The following is a 23,485-nucleotide window of genomic DNA, read 5'->3' as shown; positions in this document are numbered from 1 at the left end:
TCACTTTAGATAGATGAATAAATGACCACTGACCAAGTCAATAACCATAGTGTCTTCAAATTCTTCATTCATATCCTCCAACTGACCCCTCGATGACATCATTACATCTTCAAAAATTGGTTCTGCATCATCTTCCATTAAACTGTGGCTGCGGCTGTACAAAGAGACAAAATTAAATATTGAAGGTAGAACCATTCCATTTTAGATTCTATTTATTAGTAGTCCGTAAATGTTTGCTGTCAAAAAAACACTATTCTTAAAATTCCAAAGAGATACCCTTTGACTTTGAACCGCTGTATTTCATACTACACACCTTCTCAATACTTGCCTTGAGACAAGTTTAGTTCCTGTAATAGTGGCAAATGTAAAACATAGTGAAAGATAAACCTGTCTACTGAATTAAATCAAATATCTCAACTCTGCACAGCCAGAGGCTGCTTTCATCGTCGCTGGTGACTTTAACAGAGCGTTGCTGTCTCAAGTCTCTCCAAAGTTTAGTCAACGCATCCAAGTGAGCACATGGGGAGATAGCAAACTCAACCACTACTACACTCCCTTCCACAGTGCTTACAAAGCGCTCCTCCGCCTGCCATTTGGAAAGTTGGATGACTTCTCCATCTTGCTTCTGCCAATGTACAGGCAGAAGCTAAAACAAGAGGCAGCCGTAGTTAAAACCGTCCGTTGTTGGTCCGACTAATCAGTCTCCATGCTACAGGAGTGCCTTGATGACATCAACTGGAATATCTTTTGTAATGAGAATGTGTCCGAGCGCACAGATGGGGTCACGAGCTTTATCTGGAAGTGCATCGAGGATGTTGTCCCCCTGAAATTGGTCAGGGTCTATCCAAACCAGAAACCCTGGATCAACAGCTCTGTGCCAGCAGCACTTACTGTGCAACACAGAACTTACATTGCCGGTGATCAGCAGCAGCTCAAGGAATGCAGCTACGATCTGTGCAAGTCATCAAGTCATGCAGCGAAATGACAATGCAGGGACAAGATCCAGACCCAACTCTCCACCAGCAACACACGCAGCTTAAGGCAAGGTCTGCACACCATCACAGACTTCAAAGCAAAGCACAGAGGTGCTACCAACATTGCTGCCTCTCTCCCAGATGAGCCAGATCTTTCTTACACGGTTCAATATTGCTGACACTGAGCCCCCGAGGAGAGCTGCTGAAGCAACCTGCACCTTGGTTATCTCTAAGGCTGAAGTACACAGAAGTTTCCAATGAGTGGACAGTTGCAAGGCTGCAGGACCGGACAGCATCCCAGGACAGGTACTCAGGATGTGTGCAGCACAAGTGGCAGGTGTGTTTACAGACATTTTTAATCTCTCCCTCTCCCAGTGTAGAGTGCCCTCCTGCTTCAAAACATACACCATTGTCCCTATACCTAAAAAGACCAAAGTAACATTTCTGAACCACCAGAGTCCTGTTGCACTCCCCTCAATAATAAGCAAATGCTTTGAGAGGCTGGTCAAGGATGACACCTGCTGCATGCTACCACCCACACTGGACCCCCTACAATTTGCCTGCCGACACAACCGATTGACAGATGACACAATAGCCACTGCTCTACATACGGTCCTCACACATCGGTTATATTTCTCTTCAATAGTGCTCTTGGTGCAGCTTCTACAACCAAAAATAAATACCTTGAGAATATCTAAAATTACCTTAAATACTATAATGACTGGCAGGCTCATTAAGTCACAAAATTCACTCTATTTTCTTCATTCTTGGTTGGAAGCATCAGCAGCACATGGTATTTTTATCATGTATTTTTTTTAGAATAGATGACATTCAGAGCCAAGCATCTTCAATTGACACGTACTCAAGCTAGTTATACTTGGCCACAATCTGTTTGTCAGCCACTTGTCTTATAGGATTACACACATCGACTTCTTATCAAGAAAAAATCAGCCAGCACTTTTTCAGCAATGATTAGTATAGCCTTAAGATGTCATTTCTTCAGAAAATCAATACGGATCATGTTAAATACACAGTTGCTGCTGCCAACCCACAATCTAAAATAACTTTTTCCACATATAACCAGAATTTCAATGAAGTCTTAATTTAACAGTTCAACTGCAAGTGTTCAATAGATATGGCAACATAGCATCACAATTAATTTCCAATCAACATAAACTTATCTGAACAACTAAACTCTTAAAAAGCACTTCAAGAACTTACATTGGTTGCCTTACACCACCTCTTGCTTTCATGTAGTTCATGGCCACTCTGTCTTTTCGGTGTGCATCCTCCAACTTGTGCTGGCCCAACCAGGTTATTTGCATCTGAGGGCTAAATAGGACGGGTTTTTCAACAAATAACCAAACATTCTGTCTTACATCTTTATGATTCTATTCAGATAAAAATCTATTGGTGACTAAAAACAAAGATACCAAAAGGTTAAAAATATGAACTGGCCCACAAAGTATTGGATTTATTTATTTAGCACTTAATGTTATTAATGAATTTCTACCAAAAAAAATCACTCACTTCTGCACAAAATCTGACTCTGATCCACGTTCAGATTCCTGATCTTCCATATTATGTTCTGCTGCTTGCCGAGGGTTTTCACGCATGACAGTAGAAGTTAACTGTGGAGCATGCAGAACTGCTGGAGTCTGAATGGTATCATTCCTGTTCATCCACGTATTATCCACACTCTCTTCTACAGAAAACAAGCAAAAATACATCATGCTGTAAAGGAATAAATTTATCATTGCTGCATTCTGTTTCTGACTCATCCTATTCTGAAACAACATTGAGAAGCAAATTACGAAATAATTCAATAGGTCTTTACTGAAGAGACGTAGTTAAAAAGATACAACATTCTTGGAGATTTCCTTTTGTTTACTTTGTTACCCATTCATCTAAAGCTGATCCAAAGTTTTGCAGATACCCTCAAATACTTTTTTTCCAGTACTAAAATGACTCTTCAATCTGGCTTTTCATTTAGGTGCTAACAAGCCGTTAGTAGGCTATGTAACATTGGATATGTGGCTGGAGACATGGGTACAGTGAAACTAAAACAGAATTTGATTTGGTTCTCACTATAAAATCACCAACTTTTTATTTTTGAAAAGAATCAAGCACACCACCTTAGGCTACCTTTGGTCTGTTTTTGGGCAGTGAGCTTCCAACATCTATTTTTTCCGCTTAAAGAAGCTAACACTATGTAATCTGCAAAACAAACTGAAATCTTTTTGACCAACAAGACTCTTTTACAAGCTCCTTCTACCAAATGATATACAAGGAAGCTGATGTTGCACAAGCCATTTCATTGCTCAATAAACGACATTCAATATTGAATTCTGAAGTTGCTTACCAATAATTTTTTTAAGTGCAAGGTATTTGAGTAAGTGACATTAAAAGTGTAACAGATTTTCAACAGGATGAGAATATTGTATTCCTCCCCCCCCCGCCCAAATGAAGTTTATTGGAACCATAAACAGGTCACTGAGCTTAAAATGTTGGTTGAAATGCCGAACATTGCTGAACAGATGAAACAAATGGACTTTGTATCTAGCCACTCAGTTATACACTCACCAGCATTTCTTGCATTCATATGAAGTCACAGATGTTCATTTAAAAATTTAGGAAACTTAAAATTTTTTTTTGATTATTTCACTTATTTATTTTTATTTCGATAACAAAAGTTCACTAAGTTTTAAATAAATTTTATATCTTAACTTTTAAAATTTTGATCTTTTATTATGTTTTTCAAATGTCTCTGACTGAGACATTTGAAAAAAGTTAATAAAAGATCAAAATTTTAAAAAGTTATTATTTAAAATTTGGAAACAGAGAAAAGGCCTTCTGATGACACAAATGTGGCAGTGATGTCAAAAGGGCCTTTGAAGCCAGGCGGTAGCTTAAAAAGTTAGTGTAACCACAAAGTCTACACATGAGCAACTGTGAAAAGTGACCCTGCTCATTAGCTCGGTTTCTCTCTCCATAGATGCTGTCTCATTCAATGAGTATTTACAGCATTCTGTCATATATTCATTGGGGCATGTTACACAGGGCCTATAAAATGTATTCAAACTCCCTTGGAAGTTTCTTGCCGTATTGTTTAAAAACATTGAATCACAATGGATGTAATTTGGCTTTTTTTTGACAGAGTGTCAAAGTGAAATAGATTTCTAACAAAGTGATCTAAATTAACTACAAATATAAAACAAAATAATTGATCGCATAAGTATTCACTCCTTCAAGTCAGTATTTAGTAGATGTATCTTTAGCAGCAATTACAGCCTTGAGTCTGTGTGGATAGGTCCCTATCAGCTTTGCACATCTAGACACTGCAATTTTTTCCCATTCTTCTTTACAAAACTACTCAAACTGTCAGATTGCATGGAGATTGTGAGTGAACAGTCCTTTTCAAGTGCAGTCACAAATTCTCAGTTGAACTAGGGTCTAACTATTCCAGGACATTAACTTTGTTGTTTTTAAGCTATTCCTGCGTAGCTTTGGCTTTATGCTTGGGTCATTGTCTTGCTGTAGAACGAATCTTCTCCCAAGTCGCAGATCTCTTGCAGATTGCATCAGGTTTTTCTCCAGGATTTGCTGCATTCATTTTATCCTCTACCTTCAAAAGCCTTCCAGGGCCCCTGCAGTGAAGTATCCCCACAGCATGATGCAGCTACCACCATACTTCACCGTAGGGTTGCTGTGTTTGATGATGTGCAGTGTTTGGTCTGATGGTCAAGAAGCGGTTCTTTGGTTTCATCAGACCATAGAACCTTTTTCCAGCTGACATCAGAGTCTCCCACGTGCGTTCTGACAAACTCCAGCTGAGGTTTCATGTGAGATTTTTTACCTTGCCATTCTCCCAAAAAGGTGTGACTGGTGAAGCATCCGGGCAATAGTTGTTGTAAGTGCAGTCTCTCTCATCTCAGCCACTGAAGCTTGTACCTCCTCCAGAGTTGTCATAGGTCTCTTGGTTGCCTCCCTCACTAGTCCCCCTTCTTACACAGTCACCAAATTTTTGAGGATGGCCTGCTCTAGGCAGATTTACAGCTATGCCAGATTCTTTCCATTTCTTGAGGATTAACTGAAGGGATATTCGGTGACTTGGAATTTTTCTTGTATTCATCTCCTGACTTATGCTTTTCAATAACCTTTTTGCAGAGTTCCTTGGAGTGTTCTTTTGTCTTCATGGTGTAGTTTTTGCCAGGATACTGACTCACCAGCAGTTGGACCTTCCAGATACAGGTGTATTTTTACATCATTTGAGACACCTTGACTGCACACAGGTTTATATACAGCAAGGACACCTTAACTAATTATGTGATTTCTAAAACTAATTGACTGCACCAGTGATGATTTGGTATGTCATATTAATGGGGATGAATACTTATGCAATCAATTATTTTGTGTTTTATATTTGTATTTAGATCACCTTGTAGAGATGTGTTTTCACTTTGACACAAAAGAGTTCTTCTGTTGTCAGTGTCAAAGCCAAATTAACTCCACTGTGATTCCATATTGTAAAACAATAAGACATGAAAACTTCTGGGAGGGGGGTGAATATTTTTTTTATAGGCACTTCATGATAATGCTATCTACATCTCTTTGCTGTCCATCTTTTGTAGTTTTACATTCCATTATCCATCCTGCATAAAATTCCTCATTAATTAATTATTGAATGACTTTCTTTCTTACCTTCAGTTCGCCTCTTGCTGTGAGGTGGACGTCCTTTCTTACTACGTATAGTAGAGGCTTTACTGCTGCTACCTCCACTGATCACTGACATTCTGTCATCTTCACCACCAGTAAGCAATGAATTGCGATAGGAAATCAGGGGCAGCCAGATATCCTCTCTTCGCTCCATCATTTGCTCAGACATGAATTTCTCCAGGTATGCATGCCTGAAGAAACCAAGTGTATGACTGTAATAACTGAATAACTAAATAACATGTGAAAAAAATTGATTTTCTTATTATTTCATATACATTTTCCACAGAAACACAAAGCAACATTTGAACATATAGCCCAGGCATTAAACAAACTGGGGAAAAAATATTCATAGCAATGCATCTGTGCCTTTCTATTGCAATAAAAACAAAACTATTGTAACAAGTATGTTAGATACTATAGAAAGTTATTTAATAATGTTCTACTTACACAGTTTTTTTGTCCTGTCGCAGAAGCTTAGATGAGAATTCGCTCAGAATTTCAAGGAAAGCAAGGTTTGAAGGAGGATAGTCAGGTCCATTTTGGTTTGGATACTTAAAAGCAAACTCTATACCATCTCTGTTGTGAAAACAAATAAATGGCTTTTGGAGACACTGTACAAGGTCAGTTTTGCAATAATCAAGACAAATCCAAGAAATTAACCAAAAACAACTCTTTATAATAAACTCTAAGGAACATTTCTACTTATCAACCAATGCCCATATTCCAAAACATCCACACTGTATTTGGGGGGGCGGGGACCTTAAAAAGTGATATGACTTACACAGTTATATTCAAAATAAGGTAAAGTTTTAATGGTGCAGCCAAACAGATATTGTATAGAAAGAGTGTGCATAAAAAAAATCTCTGGAAAAAAAAATGAATTCTGGGTTTTGAAAGCAGTAGAGATCAATACAGAGAAATCATTTACACAAATGTATTTGGCATACATATATTGTATAAGGTATTGCAATGACAAACAAGAAAAAAGATTCAACAGCAACAGTGATGGCTTTGAGAAAAGACTCGCTAATCACCAATTGGAAATTCATTAAATTTTTTCCTTTATATTAGCAATATTTTAAGACCACTTTTTCAACTCACCAATCAGAATGAAGGGCAGCTAAAAACAGAATGAAGGGCACCTAAAGCTGCCTCAAATAGCATCAAAATGGTAACTCTGACAGTGTTTCAGTGAAGTGCAATGTGATAGGACTCGTAAGGTCTGCTACTACTCACTTGTGTAAAGTGGCAACAGCCTCCCTGGTTTTGATTTGATCCAGACCGAATGTAAGAGCAAACCGTCGAGCAAGCTCTTTAATACCACTGACGTGAGCTGATGATCTGTCCAAGTTAGGGCCTTGTTCCTGAACAAGCTCATTGAAGAGCTAAAGCAAAATCAGTGGAAGTTAGCATTTCATTGAAATTATTTCAAAAAAATTCATTAACCATAATAAATTTCTCACCTGCTGTAAGCTGAGAATAAGTGTCTTGGCACACTGAATTTTGTCAATTTGTCTGGTTTTACTCAATGTCTCCTTTATTATATCTCCATAGTCATTGTAATACTGTTTTGAAAAGATATATAGACATGAGAATTGTTTCCTTTGGCATACTTCTTTCATTTTCACTAATATTTCTTAAGGAAACAACTTTCAATAAAACACACACTAAACACACAACTAAATCACATATTATAGGATACATAGCTGATAATGCCTGTCAAAATAAAATTGAAGTACCCCACTTAAATCTATTGGGTAAAGGCACAACTAAATGTTGTAAACTAATGGTCACAGGTGTTATTCTCTGTCTGTGCTGAAATAGTTGAGCTCAAACGTCATTAACATCAATATTTTCAGACAAGGTACAGTATCAGGTTCCTATTCAAGTATATTCAAATACATGCAATAATAGAAGTTAAATTAACTCAAATGTCATGGTATGTGATTCTATTTTGAAGAAAAATGATTCCTAAAAATTACCTTCATATAGTGCTTAAAAATGTCTGCAGCAGCATTCATATCCACAACATCATAAATTATAAGCTTGCAAAATCCTGCCAGGAGGTTTCTCCTTTTGTGAAGAGCTTCAATCTTATTGGCTTCATCTTCCTCATCTCCTTCTGAACACAAAAGAGTAATGTAAGTTTCAAATTTACATTTCAATTGTACCATATCAAAAACAGCCACTATAACTGCTGCTGCTCATACATGGTTGGGTGGGAGGATGGCAGAGTGGAGCTAAACAGTTAGCAGTGCAGCACTACAAAACAATTTCCAAATCAAAGCTTTAACTCACTTTAAATCGGTTGTAAATTATCTATCATTAGTGTTATTAATGTGGGTTATTATTGAACACTTAAAATGTTAAATTTTTACATTGATGGTAGTAACCATTCAGAAATTTAAAAATATTCTATCCACAAGTAATTTAGAGTGAATGAAGGTCCTCATGAATGATGTTGATATGGGTATATGAAGCAGCTGACATCCCTAATCAACTTGCTTATTTTATCTGAATGAAGAACTTCAATTTTACAAAGACATTCTCACCCATGCTCTGATTCTCCTCATCTTGATCAATAAATACATGATCCATAACAAAGCTGAGCAACTCTGACTGCAGCCCAGTGTCTGGGTTGTAAACAAGGGGTTTGAGTCCATCCCTGCCACCAGTTGTTAGCTGGTGACTGAATATCATCAGGAGATCACAAAGCAACATGAATGCCTAAAAACAAAATGAAATCTTGATCATGGAAGAATTACGTTTCATGTTAAGTGACAAATTATTATCAACCTTTTAGCTAGATTTAACACAAACATTCATTCTTTGAAAATAATTTCTGCTAAGTGCATATAAAATCTATATAACTCATTCTTTATAAGCCTATATTTCACTTTTTGATCAAGAAATTCAAGGGAAATGAGATTTTAAATAGTGTGATCACCCATGATCAAAATATCTTACCACTATTAGATATATTTACCTGTTCTTTGACAGAAGGGTTGACATTTGTCAAACAGTGCTGACAGACAATACAAAACGCTTTCACTGTTTTTCTCAAACCAAGTAGTTCATCCTGAAAGAGTATTGAACAACCTTAATTTATATAGTAATATCCCACTGTAATGACAGCTGTAGCCAAATGATGACAAAAGTAACTCTCAACTATTCTTTTACTTGTATTGTGCATTACTCATGCCATCAAGATCTACCCATTGTAAATGAAAATTTCAGCTGTGACATGGATATGGAGCAGCCTTGTATCCACTGACCATGCATACGACTGAACTCCAGTGAAAACGGGTCTACGATAACCATTGCACATGCAAGCAGAAAATAACAACAAAAACACATATGATACTGGAACAGCTTATTCTTTTCCCAGCACCTCAGAACTTACCTGGCCCATTTCTTTTCTTTCCAAACTCTCACTGAATGTTTTTTAAAATTATACACTAACTACACTTCTTCCAAATAAAAAGCATTTTCAACCACAATGGTGGGCTATACTGGGTGTGGATCTAATCCTTAGCCGTTTAGGAAATGAAAATAATAAAGCTGCAGATGCTGGGAACCTGGGGGAAAAAAAACGGAAAACACTCCACTCAGCAGGCCAGGCAGTATCTATGACTAAAGGACTTCAGATATTCCCTAGTGAGTAAATTTGCAGAGGATTGCAACACTTGTTAGTCTCCAGCTCAGTAATACTGCAATAGAACAAATAACCAACATTCACCATTTGATTTTCATCATTGCAAACCACTCACTCTAACATAGGTTTAACTAAATTCAAGTCATATTGTAAAAAGTCATGTGGTTAAGATCCTGCATTATTTTAACTAGCACTGTAAATTAGAAAACGGTTCTTTTGGTAAAGTGCTATATTCAAGTTTGCTAAAGACAGCACTGTCATAGACCGAATCAAAGGTGGTGATGAATCAGTAGAGAAGAGGGAGAATGAAAATCTGGCTGAGTGGTGTCATAACAACCTCTTACTCAATGGCAGCAAGACCAAAGAGCTGATTATTGACTCAGGAGGAGGAAAACAGAACTCCACAAGCCAGTCCTCATTAGAGGATCAGAGGTGAAAAGGGTAAACAGTTTTAAATTCCTCAGTGTTATTATTTCGGGGAACCTGTCCTGGGCCCAGCACATTAGTGCAATTACGAAGAAAGTACTGCAGCACCTCTACTTCCTTAGGAGTTTGCGTAGATTAGGCATGATTCTAAAACTTTAACAAACTTCTATAGATGAGTAGTGAAGACAGGCTGTATCATGGCCTAACATAGAAGCAGCAAAGCCCTTGAATGGAAAATCCTACAAAAAGTGGTAGATGTGGCCCAGTTTATTAGAGTAAAGCCCTCCCCACTACTGAGTAAATTTACACTGAGGAAAGAGGCATATATCGTCAGGGATCCCCAGCACCCAGGTCATGCTCTGTTCTTGCCGCTGCCATCAGGAAAAAAATACAGGAGTCTCAGGACTCACCACACCAGGTTCAGAAACAGTTATTACCCCCCTACCATCAGGTTCTTGAACCAAAGGGTATAATGTCATTCACATTCACTTGCCCCATCATTGAATGTTCCTACAAACTCGGGATCCACTTTCAAGGACTCTTCATCTCATGTTCTTGATATTTATTGCTTATTTATTTATTATTACTATTTATTTCTTTTCGTATTTGCACACTTTGTTGGTTTTTGTAAACTGGTTGAATGCCCAAGTTGGTGTGGTCTTTCACTGATTCTTTTATGGTTGCTGTTAATTTATTATGGAGTTACTGAGTATGCCCACAAGAAAATGAATCATAGGTTTGTATATGGTGATATACATGTTTTTGATAATAAATTTAGTTTGAACTTTGACGTCATGCTTTAGCTCATGTATTACATCAACAGAATAGCTGTTTTCTAAGAGAGGTTTAAACTCCTTAAACATGAAAACTGGATTAAATGCTGGAGATTTTGTACAAGGTAAAAACAACTCAAGAGGGAAAAAAAGTAATAAATATCATTAATTATCAATAACGTCAAAAGTAAATAATTACTTCCAAAAATGTTTGTAATCTCACATATTTCTTTCTAGAAATTACACCAATTTATTTAGGAATCCTAAAATTATCAGCACCCTAACAGTGTAATATAATTGTATTAGTCATATAGCAGTATTAATCTGCAGAACAGAAAGAGCTGTGCACAGTCTCAGAGACTCTAGGAAAAAAAAATCATATACACATTTTTTTAAAGACAGCAACCCAAATGGAAAAAAATTGATAACCACTATTTCAGGCTCAATTCCATTTTAAAAGTAGTTTTGTTTAAAAAAAACAATAGCATCAATATTCTTGATTGGTTCCTCACCTTAGTTGGGGAACTTTCCGCTATCTTGACAAGTTGCCACAAAATTGAGTAGTGACAGCACTGGAGTGCCTGGACAACTATCTAAAGTAATAAAACAAACAAAATATTCTATGGAAAAGGAGCAAAATAATTTCAAGAAATTGTCAGTAATGTTCACAGTAGAAAACTGAACAGGCTCCATGAAATGAAGATATGAACAAAAACACACTAATATTGTTACTTTTTATTAATTAGTCAAAATGAAATTTGGCATTGTGCATCTCACTTAAATTTAAGCAACTTTTATGCATATGATAAGCATTCAATCAGCAGATAAATAACTATTCCAAATGTTTCAAAGCAAATATATGCAAAAATAGATTTTAAAATACTCTTGTATGTAAGTATCTTTGGAAATTCTTACCTGTTCTGGCATAGAACCTAGTTCAATTCCACTCTTCAAAAGTCTGTAGCAGTTTCCAAACAGTTCCCATTTTGTGAGATCATGAGCACTGATGGAAAAAAAACATATCTAAGTTAAAACAGAGAAGAACTCAAGATCATGTTCAGTAGCTCTCCATATGTTCCACGTTATAGTGAAAAGGTCAAGTTGTTTTTATAGCAGGCAAACAAATTTTTTTATTTATTATTGTATTTCCATATGGGACAGTTAAACATGATAAAATCACCGTAAAGTCTGAAACACATTAACCACTTCAAATTCAAGTTTAATTATCATCCAACCATACATGAATATAGCTAAAAGAAACAGTGTTCCTCTGGGGTCAAGGTGCAACACACACTACCAACAGCACAAAGCAGAAAAAGCACCAATTTCAGAAAAATATAGACGCTAAGAAAAAAGTTAATATAGCCCAAGTCTCTGAGTGGCATGACTGTAGCCTTGGTCCATTCTGTTCTTCCACCGAGCGAACACTGAAGGGCAACAGCAACAGGATGGGCTAGGTCCCAACCCAGTACAGATTGCAATGTGCCCCACAGTGGCTCTCCCACACTACCATGGCGTCTCTCCCCCTGGGCAGCTGCAACAGGCAAGCCCACGGCTTAGGCCTCATCCTCGCCACAACTGAGGCAACACAGCTCTCCTGCCATTGCTCTCACCAATGAACCAGTGAACTGGGCTTGCAGTATTTTACATTATCAATGTCCAGCAGGGTCTTGTGATCTCAATAAAAATGTCCAAGACAATCACTTGCAGCATGCAATGTCCAATGTTTCAGGAGAAATCCAGGCAACAGTACAACAATGGTATGGAACAAGTTGAGCTCCATCACTATCCCACTGATGTTATATTCCTGCAGTGCTTAATGTTTTTAGTCTCCAACTGTGACTTGGGATTGTAAAAAAGATGTACAAGACAAACATCTACACCTTTGATCAGAGCTGGTGAGACTGCTGTATTTGAGCGCACTGCAATCTGACTAGAAATACCGGAATCTCACTTTTCATAATCTACCAATTATATCCATGGCAGAAACAATTTGAAAGGAGAAAAAATTGTGACTTTAATTATGCCTAGTCCTATCAAATAGCAATTCTTCAAAATCACAAGAAATTCTGCAGATGTTGGAAATTCAAAGCAATAGCAGATCAGGCAGCATCAATGGAATTGAAGAAACAGTCAACGCTTTGAGCCAAGACCCTTGTTGAGGACGGGAAAGGAAGGGGAAAAATGCTGGAATAATAGGTGGAGTAGGGGAAGGAGGATAGCTAGAAGGTGATCAGTGAAACCAGGTGGGTAGGGAAGATAAAGGGCTGGAGAGGAAGGAATCTGATTGGAGAGGAGAGTAGACCATAGAACAATGGGTAGGAGGAGGGGACCCGGGGAAGGTGATAGGCAGGTGAGAAGAGGTAAAAGGCCAGAGTGGGCAACAGAAGAGGAGGGAAGGGTGAGAGAATTTTCTTTTAGTGTAAGGAGAAATCGATATTCATGCCATCAGGTTGGAGGCTACCAACTTCAAAATAGCCTTTTTGGAATTAGAGTAAACATTTGACCATCATAATACCAAACATTCATTAAGTGGCACAAAGATTGGGTGGAATGCAAAATTTACACAATTTTATCACAAATTTTAATATTCAAATAGCATACATTCAACATACTATCATCCTATTTCCTGAACATTCTTTCAATATAATTTCTAATTATTAGTTCATTGTAGACTATTTGTCAGAACACCATGGGCTAGATCTTTCAGGGAAATGCTTATTGCTCTGTGGCAAACTGGTTACCTCCTACAAGTTGCAGGAAATTTGAAATGTGTAAATCTCAAATTTGCAGCCACTTGCAACTTCCCAGATGCACTCTACCAGTAGACTCCGCACACTGGATTCCCCAGCACAGAGTAAATATATTATAAATACAACCTGCATAATAATAGACTTGCTGCAGGATTCATTACCATTAACTTCAATGGAGAAAATGTTTGATTAATGTTTTTAATTGTTTGCATGTTTTAAGTGACTTTTTCTTTAAATATACGGAAAGGTTCCTGACATAAATCAGGTAGGTGTGCAATCTCATCAGCAGTGAGGCACTTTCAGCAAGTTTTGTGCCTGTATACTTCGTGTTAATGTTGAAAACTCCAAACAAAACCAAACAGCAAGTTTTGTGCCTGTATACTTCGTGTTAATGTTGAAAACTCCAAACAAAACCACAGACTTACATCAATGTTCATCCTCCACTATTGAAATTCTGGATAAAAGCCTTTCTTTCAGAGATCTACGCAAGCTACCCATGGCGGATTCTGGGTAGCTTTAAACTAGCCCATGGCACCTGTCCCTCATGAGATGGTGCAGACCTTGCCATTTAGGGTAACACAGAACCAAAGCCACATTCCATCACTCCATAAAACTTGATCCAAAGCTCTGCGTGTCACCTCCTAAAGACAACATTCTTCATATGCAGTAGAAACTGACTCCTACGTACTTGTGGAAGGCAGTTAACCTCTTCAAAGTGGAGAGAACATTATAAATGTCATCGTCATCTGCTTCTTCACCCTATAAAGATAAATAAAATTGTTTATACATTAAAAATACCTTAAATAAGCAGCCAAATAAAAGCAAATTCTACTTTATAGCCCTCTATAGAACTAAGAATGCAGGATGCTACAGCACAGGAACAGGCTATTCATCCTATGTTTTCAATGACCATGATGCCAACTAATCCCATCTACCTTCACATGGTTTGTGTCCTTTATTTACTGCCTGGTAATGCATCCGTCTAAATGCCTTTGAACATTACTATTATATCTGCTTCTATCAGCTCCCCTAGCAACTTGCTCCAGGTGCCTAATACTCTGTGTGTTAAATGCCTTGCAAATTTCCTTTGAACCTTTACCCATTCACCCTAAACCTATACCCTTCAATACAGTTCAATTTCTGTGCTGCCTATAAGGCACTTGCTCTCTCCATGACCATGCAGAGTTCCAGTTTCCTCCCACAGTCCAAAGACCTACCGGTTAGTAGGCTAATTGGTCATTGTAAATTGTCCTGTCATTAGGCTAGGGTTAAATAGGTGGGTTACTGAGCAGCATGGCTCGTTGGGCTGGAAGGGCCTATTCTGCGTGGTATGTCTAAACAAAAATAAATCCTGGAGAACCTATTATGAACCCTTTCTAAAACCTCCACATCATTTCTGCAGTGTAGTAACTGAAACTGCAGACAATACTCCATATATGGCCAATCCAAAGTTTTCATACAGCGGCAAAAACAACCAATTTTTATATACAAATGACCAGTGAAGGCACCTTCTTTAGCACCCTATCAACTTATGTTGGTACTTTAAGGAAGCTATGGGCTTGCACCCAGGAGCCAACTGTACATTATTGCCCCTAAGGGTCCTACCATATAGAGTGAATTCCAGTTAACTGGGCCCCAAAGTTTCATGGAAATAGTTAAAAAGGTATTTAAAAAAAGGCAAGCTACCATTTAACTGAGTAACAAATTATATCTCTAAATGAAATATTGAATAAATTAGAACACTATCAATAGTACTGCAGTATTATAAAACTGTATATTAGTTCTTAATAGTTATTGATGGATCAAGTATATGATGCAGTGTCCTTTTGATTGACTATAAATGAACAAAATCAGTGCATTCACCTGGTGCAGATAATGGATTGCCTTCATACAATTTTCGATTATTGCATTGTAATACGCAAGCTGATTGTGAATACCTTCAAGTTCTTCATAGGACCTAACTTGTCGAAGTAGTGAAATTGTTTTAATTTCACTTCTGTCTGTATCTGGCATCTTCAAGACTGAATGCTTGAAACCACTCTGAATTGTCTTACTGCTTAATTATTGCCAACTATCATGACAAAAATCACTGCTTTTTGAACACAAGCACACACAACTGACTCTGTTTAAAAACTGTTTGTTTTAAACACGGTGTCCTGTCTAACCGCCACACACATTCACATGACTGATTGCTAGTTAGAAATTGTTCAGCAACATTCTCCTGTCCCAATCAAGCAGCATAGTGTCCCAAATTAACTAAGGGAATCCTGGCTAATAGTTTTGTTCTTAAAGAGTTGTCCCATATAAGTAGCTACCCCGATTAACCGATGGCCCAAATAACTGGAATCCACATACATCAAAGTTGCTGGTGAACGCAGCAGGCCAAGCAGCATCTGTAGGGAGAGGTGCAGTCGACGTTTCAGGCCGAGACCCTTCGTCAGGACTAACTGAAGGAAGAGTGAGTAAGGGATTTGAAAGTTGGAGGGGGAGGGGGAGATCCAAAATGATAGGAGAAGACAGGAGGGGGAGGGATAGAGCCGAGAGCTGGACAGGTGATAGGCAAAAGGGGATACGAGAGGATCATGGGACAGGAGGTCCGGGAAGAAAGACGGGGGGGGTGACCCAGAGGATGGGCAAGAAGTATATTCAGAGGGACAGAGGGAGAAAAAGGAGAGTGAGAGAAAGAATGTGTGCATAAAAATGAGTAACAGATGGGGTACGAGGGGGAGGTGGGGCCTTAGCGGAAGTTAGAGAAGTCGATGTTCATGCCATCAGGTTGGAGGCTACCCAGACGGAATATAAGGTGTTGTTCCTCCAACCTGAGTGTGGCTTCATCTTTACAGTAGAGGAGGCCGTGGATAGACATGTCAGAATGGGAATGGGATGTGGAATTAAAATGTGTGGCCACTGGGAGATCCTGCTTTCTCTGGCGGACAGAGCGTAGATGTTCAGCAAAGTGGTCTCCCAGTCTGCGTCGGGTCTCGCCAATATATAAAAGGCCACATCGGGAGCACCGGACGCAGTATATCACCCCAGTCGACTCACAGGTGAAGTGATGCCTCACCAGGAAGGACTGTTTGGGGCCCTGAATGGTGGTAAGGGAGGAAGTGTAAGGGCATGTGTAGCACTTGTTCCGCTTACACGGATAAGTGCCAGGAGGGAGATCAGTGGGGAGGGATGGGGGGGACGAATGGACAAGGGAGTTGTGTAGGGAGCGATCCCTGCGGAATGCAGAGAGAGGGGAGGAGGGAAAGATGTGCTTAGTGGTGGGATCCCGTTGGAGGTGGCGGAAATTACGGAGAATAATACATTGGACCCGGAGGCTGGTGGGGTGGTAGGTGAGGACCAGGGGAATCCTATTCCTAGTGGGGTGGTGGGAGGATGGAGTGACAGCAGATGTACGTGAAATGGGGGAGATGCGTTTAAGAGCAGAGTTGATAGTGGAGGAAGGGAAGCCCCTTTCTTTAAAAAAGGAAGACATCTCCCTCGTCCTAGAATGAAAAGCCTCATCCTGAGAGCAGATGCGGCGGAGACGGAGGAATTGCGAGAAGGGGATGGCGTTTTTGCAAGAGACAGGGTGAGAAGAGGAATAGTCCAGATAGCTGTGAGAGTCAGTAGGCTTACAGCAGACATCAGTGGATAAGCTGTCTCCAGAGACAGAGACAGAAAGATCTAGAAAGGGGAGGGAGGTGTCGGAAATGGACCAGGTAAACTTGAGGGCAGGGTGAAAGTTGGAGGCAAAGTTAATAAAGTCAACGAGTTCTGCATGCGTGCAGGAAGCAGCGCCAATGTAGTCGTCGATGTAGCGAAGGAAAAGTGGGGGACAGATACCAGAACAGGCACGGAACATAGATTGTTCCACAAACCCAACAAAAAGGCAGGCATAGCTAGGACCCATACAGGTGCCCATAGCTGCACCTTTAGTTTGGAGGAAGGCTCTATCCCTCCCCCTCCTGTCTTCTCCTATCATTTTGGATCTCCCCCTCCCACTTTCAAATCCCTTACTCACTCTTCCTTCAGTTAGTCCTGACGAAGGGTCTCGGCCTGAAACGTCGACTGCACCTCTTCCTACAGATGCTGCTTGGCCTGCTGCGTTCACCAGCAACTTTGATGTATGTTGCTTGAATTTCCAGCATCTGCAGAATTCCTGTTGTTAACTGGAATCCACTGTAGCTTTTTCTAGCAGTTGACTTTCCAAACCATGTCACCTCACATTTGCCCAGATTAAATATCATTTGCCATTTCTCTGCTCAAATTTCCAACTGATCTATATCTCGCTGTATCATTTGGCAACCTTCTTCACTACCCATAAATCCACCAATTTTTATGTCATCTGCAAACTTACTGAGCAGACTATCTACATTTTCATGTAAAAAAAATATATAAAAAACAAACAACAGGTCTCTGCATTAACCCTCAAATTAGAAAAAAAAGACTTCATTATTGCACAAAATGCTGGAGGAACTCAGCAGGTCAGACATCTATTGAGGAAATGTTTCGGGCCGGGGCCCTTAATAAGGACCGAAAAGAAAGAGGGAGGTAATCATATAAAAGGTGGGGAGACGGTCAGCAACTGGATCAGCAAATTTGCTGATGATACATAGATTGGAGGTGTAGTGGACAGTAAGGAAGGTTTTCAAAGCTTGCAGAGGGATTTGGCCCTGGAAAAATAGGCTGAAAAATGGCAGATGGAGTTTAATACGGACAAGTGTGAGGTATTGCACTTTGGATGGAGAAACTAAGGTAGAACATTAAGGGTAAGTGGTAAGGCACTGAGGAGTGCAGTAGAACAGAGGGATCTGGGAATACAGATACAAAATTCCCCAAAAGTGACGTCACAGGTAGATAGGGTCATAAAGAGAGCTTCTGGTACATTGGCCTTAATTAATCAAAGTATTGAGTACAAGAGCTGGAATGTTATGATGAGGTTGTATAAGGCATTGGTGAGGCCGAATCTGGAGTATTGTGTTCAGTTCTGGTCACCAAATTACAGGAAGGATATTCAAAAGGTTGAAAGAGTGCAGAGAAGGTTTACAAGGATGTTGCTGGGACTTGAAAACCTCAGTTACAGAGAAAGGTTGAATACGTTAGGACTTTATTCCCTGGAGTGTAGAAGAATGAGGGGAGATTTGATAGAGATATATAAAATTATGATGGGTATAGATAGAGTAAATGCAAGCAGGCTTTTTCCACTGAGGCAAGGGGAGAAAAAAAAAACAGAGGACATGGGTTAAAGGTGAAGGGGGAAAGGTTTAAAGGGAACATTGGGGGGGCTTCTTCACACAGAGAGTGGTGGGAGTGTGGAATGAACTGCCAGACGAGGTGGTAAATGCGGGTTCTTTTTTAACGTTTAAGTATAAATTGGACGGATACATGGATGAGAGGTGTATGGAGGGATATGGTCCATGTGCAAGTCAGTGGGACTAGGCAGAAAATGGTTCGGCACAGCCAAGAAGGGCCAAAAGGCCTGTTTCTGTGCTGTAGTTTTTCTATGGTTTCTATGGAGGGGTGGAGCAAGACCAGGCAAATTACAGTTGAATCTAAGTGAGAGAGGGACGTTAGGTAAGAGAGGTGGAAATTGGGTATGACGCAAGTGTAGGGAGGTAATAAGTGAAACTAACAGAGGACTGAAGAATGCGAAATCTGATTGGATAGTGGACCATGGAATAAAGAGGAACCAAAGGGAGGAATCTATTCGGGAGGAGAGGAAAGAGAATATCTGTCCCTGACCCACATATTCCTCCCTCTAGTTACCTACCTTACCTCCTTCCTTTTATTCTCTAGTCCACTGACCTCTACTAATCCCACTCTCTGAGTCCCTTCACCCACCTTCTTTTGTTCCACTCCTCGCACCCACTCCAAGCTTTTTACACCAGTCATTTCCCTCCTTCTTTCCAGTCCTGAAGAATGGTCTCAACCTGAAACATTCACTATCCTCCCACATTTCATGTGTTAACTCTGTAATTATTTCCGGCATCCAATCTTGTGTCAACTTCACATTACTCTTCAATTCTATGACTAAGCCAACTTTGGATCCAACTTATCAACTCAATGTGGATTCAATGTAACTTAATGTACTTGTCTACATGAAGAACCTTGTCAAATGTTGCACTACATCATCTTCATTAGCTGTCTTCCATTGTGTTATAATCAACATATTGATAATATACTTCTCACTGCATCATGCCTCATCATAAAAGAGCAGAAGGTATTGAAAAAAACTTAAGTATAAAAGTAAATCTTGACTTTGAACTTTAAACAGCAATCAGACCTTAGATTTCTACTACTCTTGAACAGATTTATTTATTAATAGAATTTGCACTCACCTCCTGTAACAAGTCTTCAACTGACTGGCTGAATCGCTCTACCAGCTCATCAATCATCTGACTCCGTGCAATGTTAACACGGTTCTGGATCGTGTATTCTTCGCTACACAGAATATTATACGTCTTGCTGCAAGATTCCAATACATCTGACTCGATGTGTTTTTCAACAACAAACTTGGTTTGTTTTAATAATGCATCTAAATGCTGGGAGAGAATTAAGTGAAATAAGTACATGTTCCTTATTTATATGAATAATATCAATGCCTGATGCATCATGACCTCATTTTAGTCTGATACTTGATTCTCTAATATGCCCATCAACCATTTCACTCATTAATACTGCATATTTCGTCAATTGCCATTTATGGTAGCCTACAATGCCTATAAAAAGTACTCACCCCAACCTGCCCACCCCCCCGGAAGTTTTCATGTTTTATTGTTTTACAACACTGATTAACAGTGATTTAATTTGGCTTTTTTGACACTGATCAACAGAAAATCTGTTTTGTTTCGAAGTGAAAACAGATCTCTACAAGGTGATCTGAATTAATTACAAATAAAAAGCACAAAGTAATTGATTGTGTAAGTATTCACCCGCATTAATAAGACACACCACATCATCACTGGTGCAGCCAATTGATTTTAGAAGCCATATAATTAGTTAAATGGAGATCTGGTTTTGGAAACCTGTGTGTAGTCAAGTTGTTTCAGCTGACTGTAGTAAAAATACACCTGTATCTGGAAGGTCCAACTGCTGGTGAGTCAGTTTCCTGACAAAAACTACACCAAAAGAACATTCCAAGCAACTCGGCAGATAGGTTATTGAAAAGCATAAGTCAGGATATGGATACATTAAAATTCAAAATCACTGAATATCCCTTGGAGTACAGTTAAGTTAATTATCAAGAAATGGGAATATGGCACAGCTGTAGATCTGCCCAAGAGCTGACTGTCCTCAAAAACTGAGTGACCGTGCAAGAAGGGGACTAGTGAGAGAGGCCACCAAAAGACCTATGACAACTCTGGAGGAGATACAAGCTTCTGTGGCTGAGATGAGAGAGATTGCACTTACAACAACTGCTGCCTGGGTGCTTCACCAGTCACAGCTTTATGGGAGAGTGGCAAAGAGAAGGCCACCGTTGAAAAAAAATCACAGGAAATCTTGGCTAGAGTTTGCCAAAAGGCATGTAGGAGATTCTGAAGTCAACTGGAAGAAGTTTCTATGATCTGATGAAACCAAAATTGAGCTTTTTAGCCAGTGGATCAAACACTATGTTTAGCATAAACCAAACACTGTACATAATCAAAAATACACCATTCTGAAGCATGGTGGTGGCTGCAAAATGCTGTGAGGATGTTTCACTGCAGCAGGCTCTGGAAGACTTATGAAGGTAGAGGGTAAAATGAATGCAACAAAATACAGGGAAATCCTGGAGAAAAACCTGATGCAGTCTGCAGGAGTACTGTGACTTGGGAGAAGATCTGTTTTCCAGCAAGGCAATGACCTCAAGCATAAAGCCAAAGCTACACAGGAACAGCTTAAAAACAACAAAGTTAATGTCCTGGAGTGGCCAAGTCAGAGCCCAGACCTCAATCCATTTGAGAATTTGTGGCTGGACATGAAAAGGACTGTTTCTTCACAATCCCCATGCAATCTGATAGAGCTTGAGCTGTTTTGTAAAGAAGATTAGGGAAAAATTGCAGTGTCCAGATGTGCAAAGCTGATAAAGACCTATCCACACAGACTCAAGGTTGTAATTGCTGTTAAAGGTGCATCAACTAAATACTGATTTGAAGGGGGTGAATACTTATGCAATCAATTATTTTGTGTTTTATATCTGTAATTAATTTAGATCGCTTTGTAGAGATCTGTTTTCACTTTGACACAAAAGTCTTTTTCTGTTGATCGTGTCAAAAAAAGCCAAATTAAATCCACAGCGATTCAATGTGTAAAACAATAAAACAGCAAAACTTCTTGGGGTTCTGAATACTTTTTCTAGGCACTGTATGAACCCAGCAGCTTTTTGTTTGGGATGGAGATGATATCCTGACAGAAACCCACACAGTTACCAGGAGAACGGCCAGAATCAAACTCCAGTCTCAGTTATTAAATTCTCGACAGGGACTTCTCACTCTTTTTGGGGTATGTTAACATGCATTATTACCCTATGTGACTCCCTCTCTTTGAAACTAAATGTCTGGTCTCCTCACGTGATTCAAAAGTGAAATCACATTCTGTCACAGCTCAGGATCCAATGTGGAACACTGTTAAAATAATTTTAAAAACGTAATCCAAAACATCCTCTGTCAGCGGGATAAACAGGATACTTTGGGCCAGAAAAGACTTCAACTATTCTTAACATCATTCACTGATGTAGCTAGTAGTCTCATTTGTACATAGAACAGTACAGCCCATACAGATCCTTCAATCCATGACATTGTGCTGACCTTTTAACCTACTCCAAGATCAATCTAACCCTTCCCTCCTACATAGCCCTTGATTTTTTTTCCACCCACATGCTTATTAAAGAGTCCCTTAAATGTCCCTAGTGTATTGGTCTCTACCTCCATCCCTGGCAACGTGTTCCACACAACTAACACTCAATGTGTAAAATACCTACCTCTGACATCTTCTCTATACTTTCCTCCCAACACATTGAAGTGATGCCCCCTTGTAATAGCCATTTCCATCTGGGAAAATATCTCTGGCTGTCCATTCAATCTCTGCCCTTTATTACCTTGTACACATCTATCAAGTCATCTCCCATCTTCCTTCTCTCCAAAGAGAAAAACCCTAGATCGCCCAACTTATCCTCATAAGATATGCTTTCAGATCCAGCGATCATGTAGTTCAGGGAACTTGCTTTTCACCTAGATATTCATCCTAATATGCAGTTTTAAAACACATCATCCTCTATTTACTTTAATTGAAGTTTGGCACATTAAATTCACTTTGAAATCAACTTAGTGTGTTGACATCACATAAAGCAAATAGCAAAATATCTTTAAACTACCCATAATTTTTGTTTTAGTAAGGTAAATAAAAATCTAGTGTAAGAATATATTTTAAAATACACCAGAATTAAGCTTGTGTGCCTTTCCATATGGAGTAGTTGGTTAATTGTGATAAATATTTCCACGCTGTTGTGAATGGAAGTATCAGACAGAATATAGTTGAAGGTATTGAGATCCTGAAAACAAATGAAATATTCCAGTTTACACTTAACCTGAATCTAGAGACGGAATTTCTGCTTTGTAAGTCACTTACAAATAGGTATTATTTAATGTGCAATTTTGAGATAATATAGAAGCACAATGCATTATAGAAAAACTCCTGCTATCCCTTACCTTCTCCAACCTTCCAGTACTATAAAGCTCCAAATCAAAGTATTGAGGAATTTGTAGTAAATTTGCCACTTTCTCAGAATCGGCTGAATACTAGAAGAAAGAAGAATCCAAAGTCAGTAATAGACATTCCAATGTAAGACTTAGTATGCTGCAGCATTTGAATTATCATCTGAGAATTCAAAACTAAAAAAAAATGTTACCTTTCCCAGCAGCATAGGAAGTGCTACAATGAACTGCTCTGTCAATTTAGTCCGGTCATCTATTTGTGTTTTTCTCTCCTTTGCAGTCAACACCTGCAGAGAGATTGTATTACAACATTTCAAATTTCACCTTTCAGCAAGAGTTTATCTAATCAAAAATGATGAAATTCATGCTAAACTTTGGTAACTGAATAATATGGAAATTGAAATTTAGAAAAAAACCACAAACGCTATTGCAGAGCCTCTGGGAGTGGATGGAGATGCGCACTATTGTCATTGTGCAAGGTGATTTAAGTGTAAGTTCAGTTTATCCA

The 23,485-nt window shown here is 39.0% G+C and overlaps 1 protein-coding gene across 3 annotated transcripts in view; it reads right to left on the bottom strand.

Annotated features, from left to right (window-relative positions):
• LOC134345410 (cohesin subunit SA-1) overlaps window positions 1-23,485 on the bottom strand; it is a 281,646-nt gene that overhangs the window by 3,910 nt on the left and 254,251 nt on the right. For all 3 annotated transcript variants that reach the window (XM_063046029.1, XM_063046032.1, XM_063046030.1), the window contains exons 17-32: window positions 23,172-23,264; window positions 22,972-23,061; window positions 19,624-19,827; window positions 13,986-14,056; window positions 11,460-11,547; window positions 11,057-11,137; window positions 8,677-8,769; window positions 8,243-8,417; window positions 7,673-7,812; window positions 7,154-7,255; window positions 6,927-7,075; window positions 6,138-6,266; window positions 5,676-5,881; window positions 2,505-2,679; window positions 2,196-2,306; window positions 34-154 (exon numbers count right to left, since the gene is read on the bottom strand). In XM_063046029.1, the coding sequence (XP_062902099.1) occupies window positions 34-154; window positions 2,196-2,306; window positions 2,505-2,679; window positions 5,676-5,881; window positions 6,138-6,266; window positions 6,927-7,075; window positions 7,154-7,255; window positions 7,673-7,812; window positions 8,243-8,417; window positions 8,677-8,769; window positions 11,057-11,137; window positions 11,460-11,547; window positions 13,986-14,056; window positions 19,624-19,827; window positions 22,972-23,061; window positions 23,172-23,264 (2,028 nt within the window). The remainder of the gene's footprint in view (window positions 1-33; window positions 155-2,195; window positions 2,307-2,504; window positions 2,680-5,675; window positions 5,882-6,137; window positions 6,267-6,926; window positions 7,076-7,153; window positions 7,256-7,672; window positions 7,813-8,242; window positions 8,418-8,676; window positions 8,770-11,056; window positions 11,138-11,459; window positions 11,548-13,985; window positions 14,057-19,623; window positions 19,828-22,971; window positions 23,062-23,171; window positions 23,265-23,485) is intronic.

Source organism: Mobula hypostoma, chromosome 4, assembly GCF_963921235.1.
Source record: "Mobula hypostoma chromosome 4, sMobHyp1.1, whole genome shotgun sequence".
NCBI classification, from domain to species: Eukaryota; Metazoa; Chordata; class Chondrichthyes; order Myliobatiformes; family Myliobatidae; genus Mobula; species Mobula hypostoma.
This window is presented reverse-complemented; position numbering and strand designations above follow the sequence as displayed.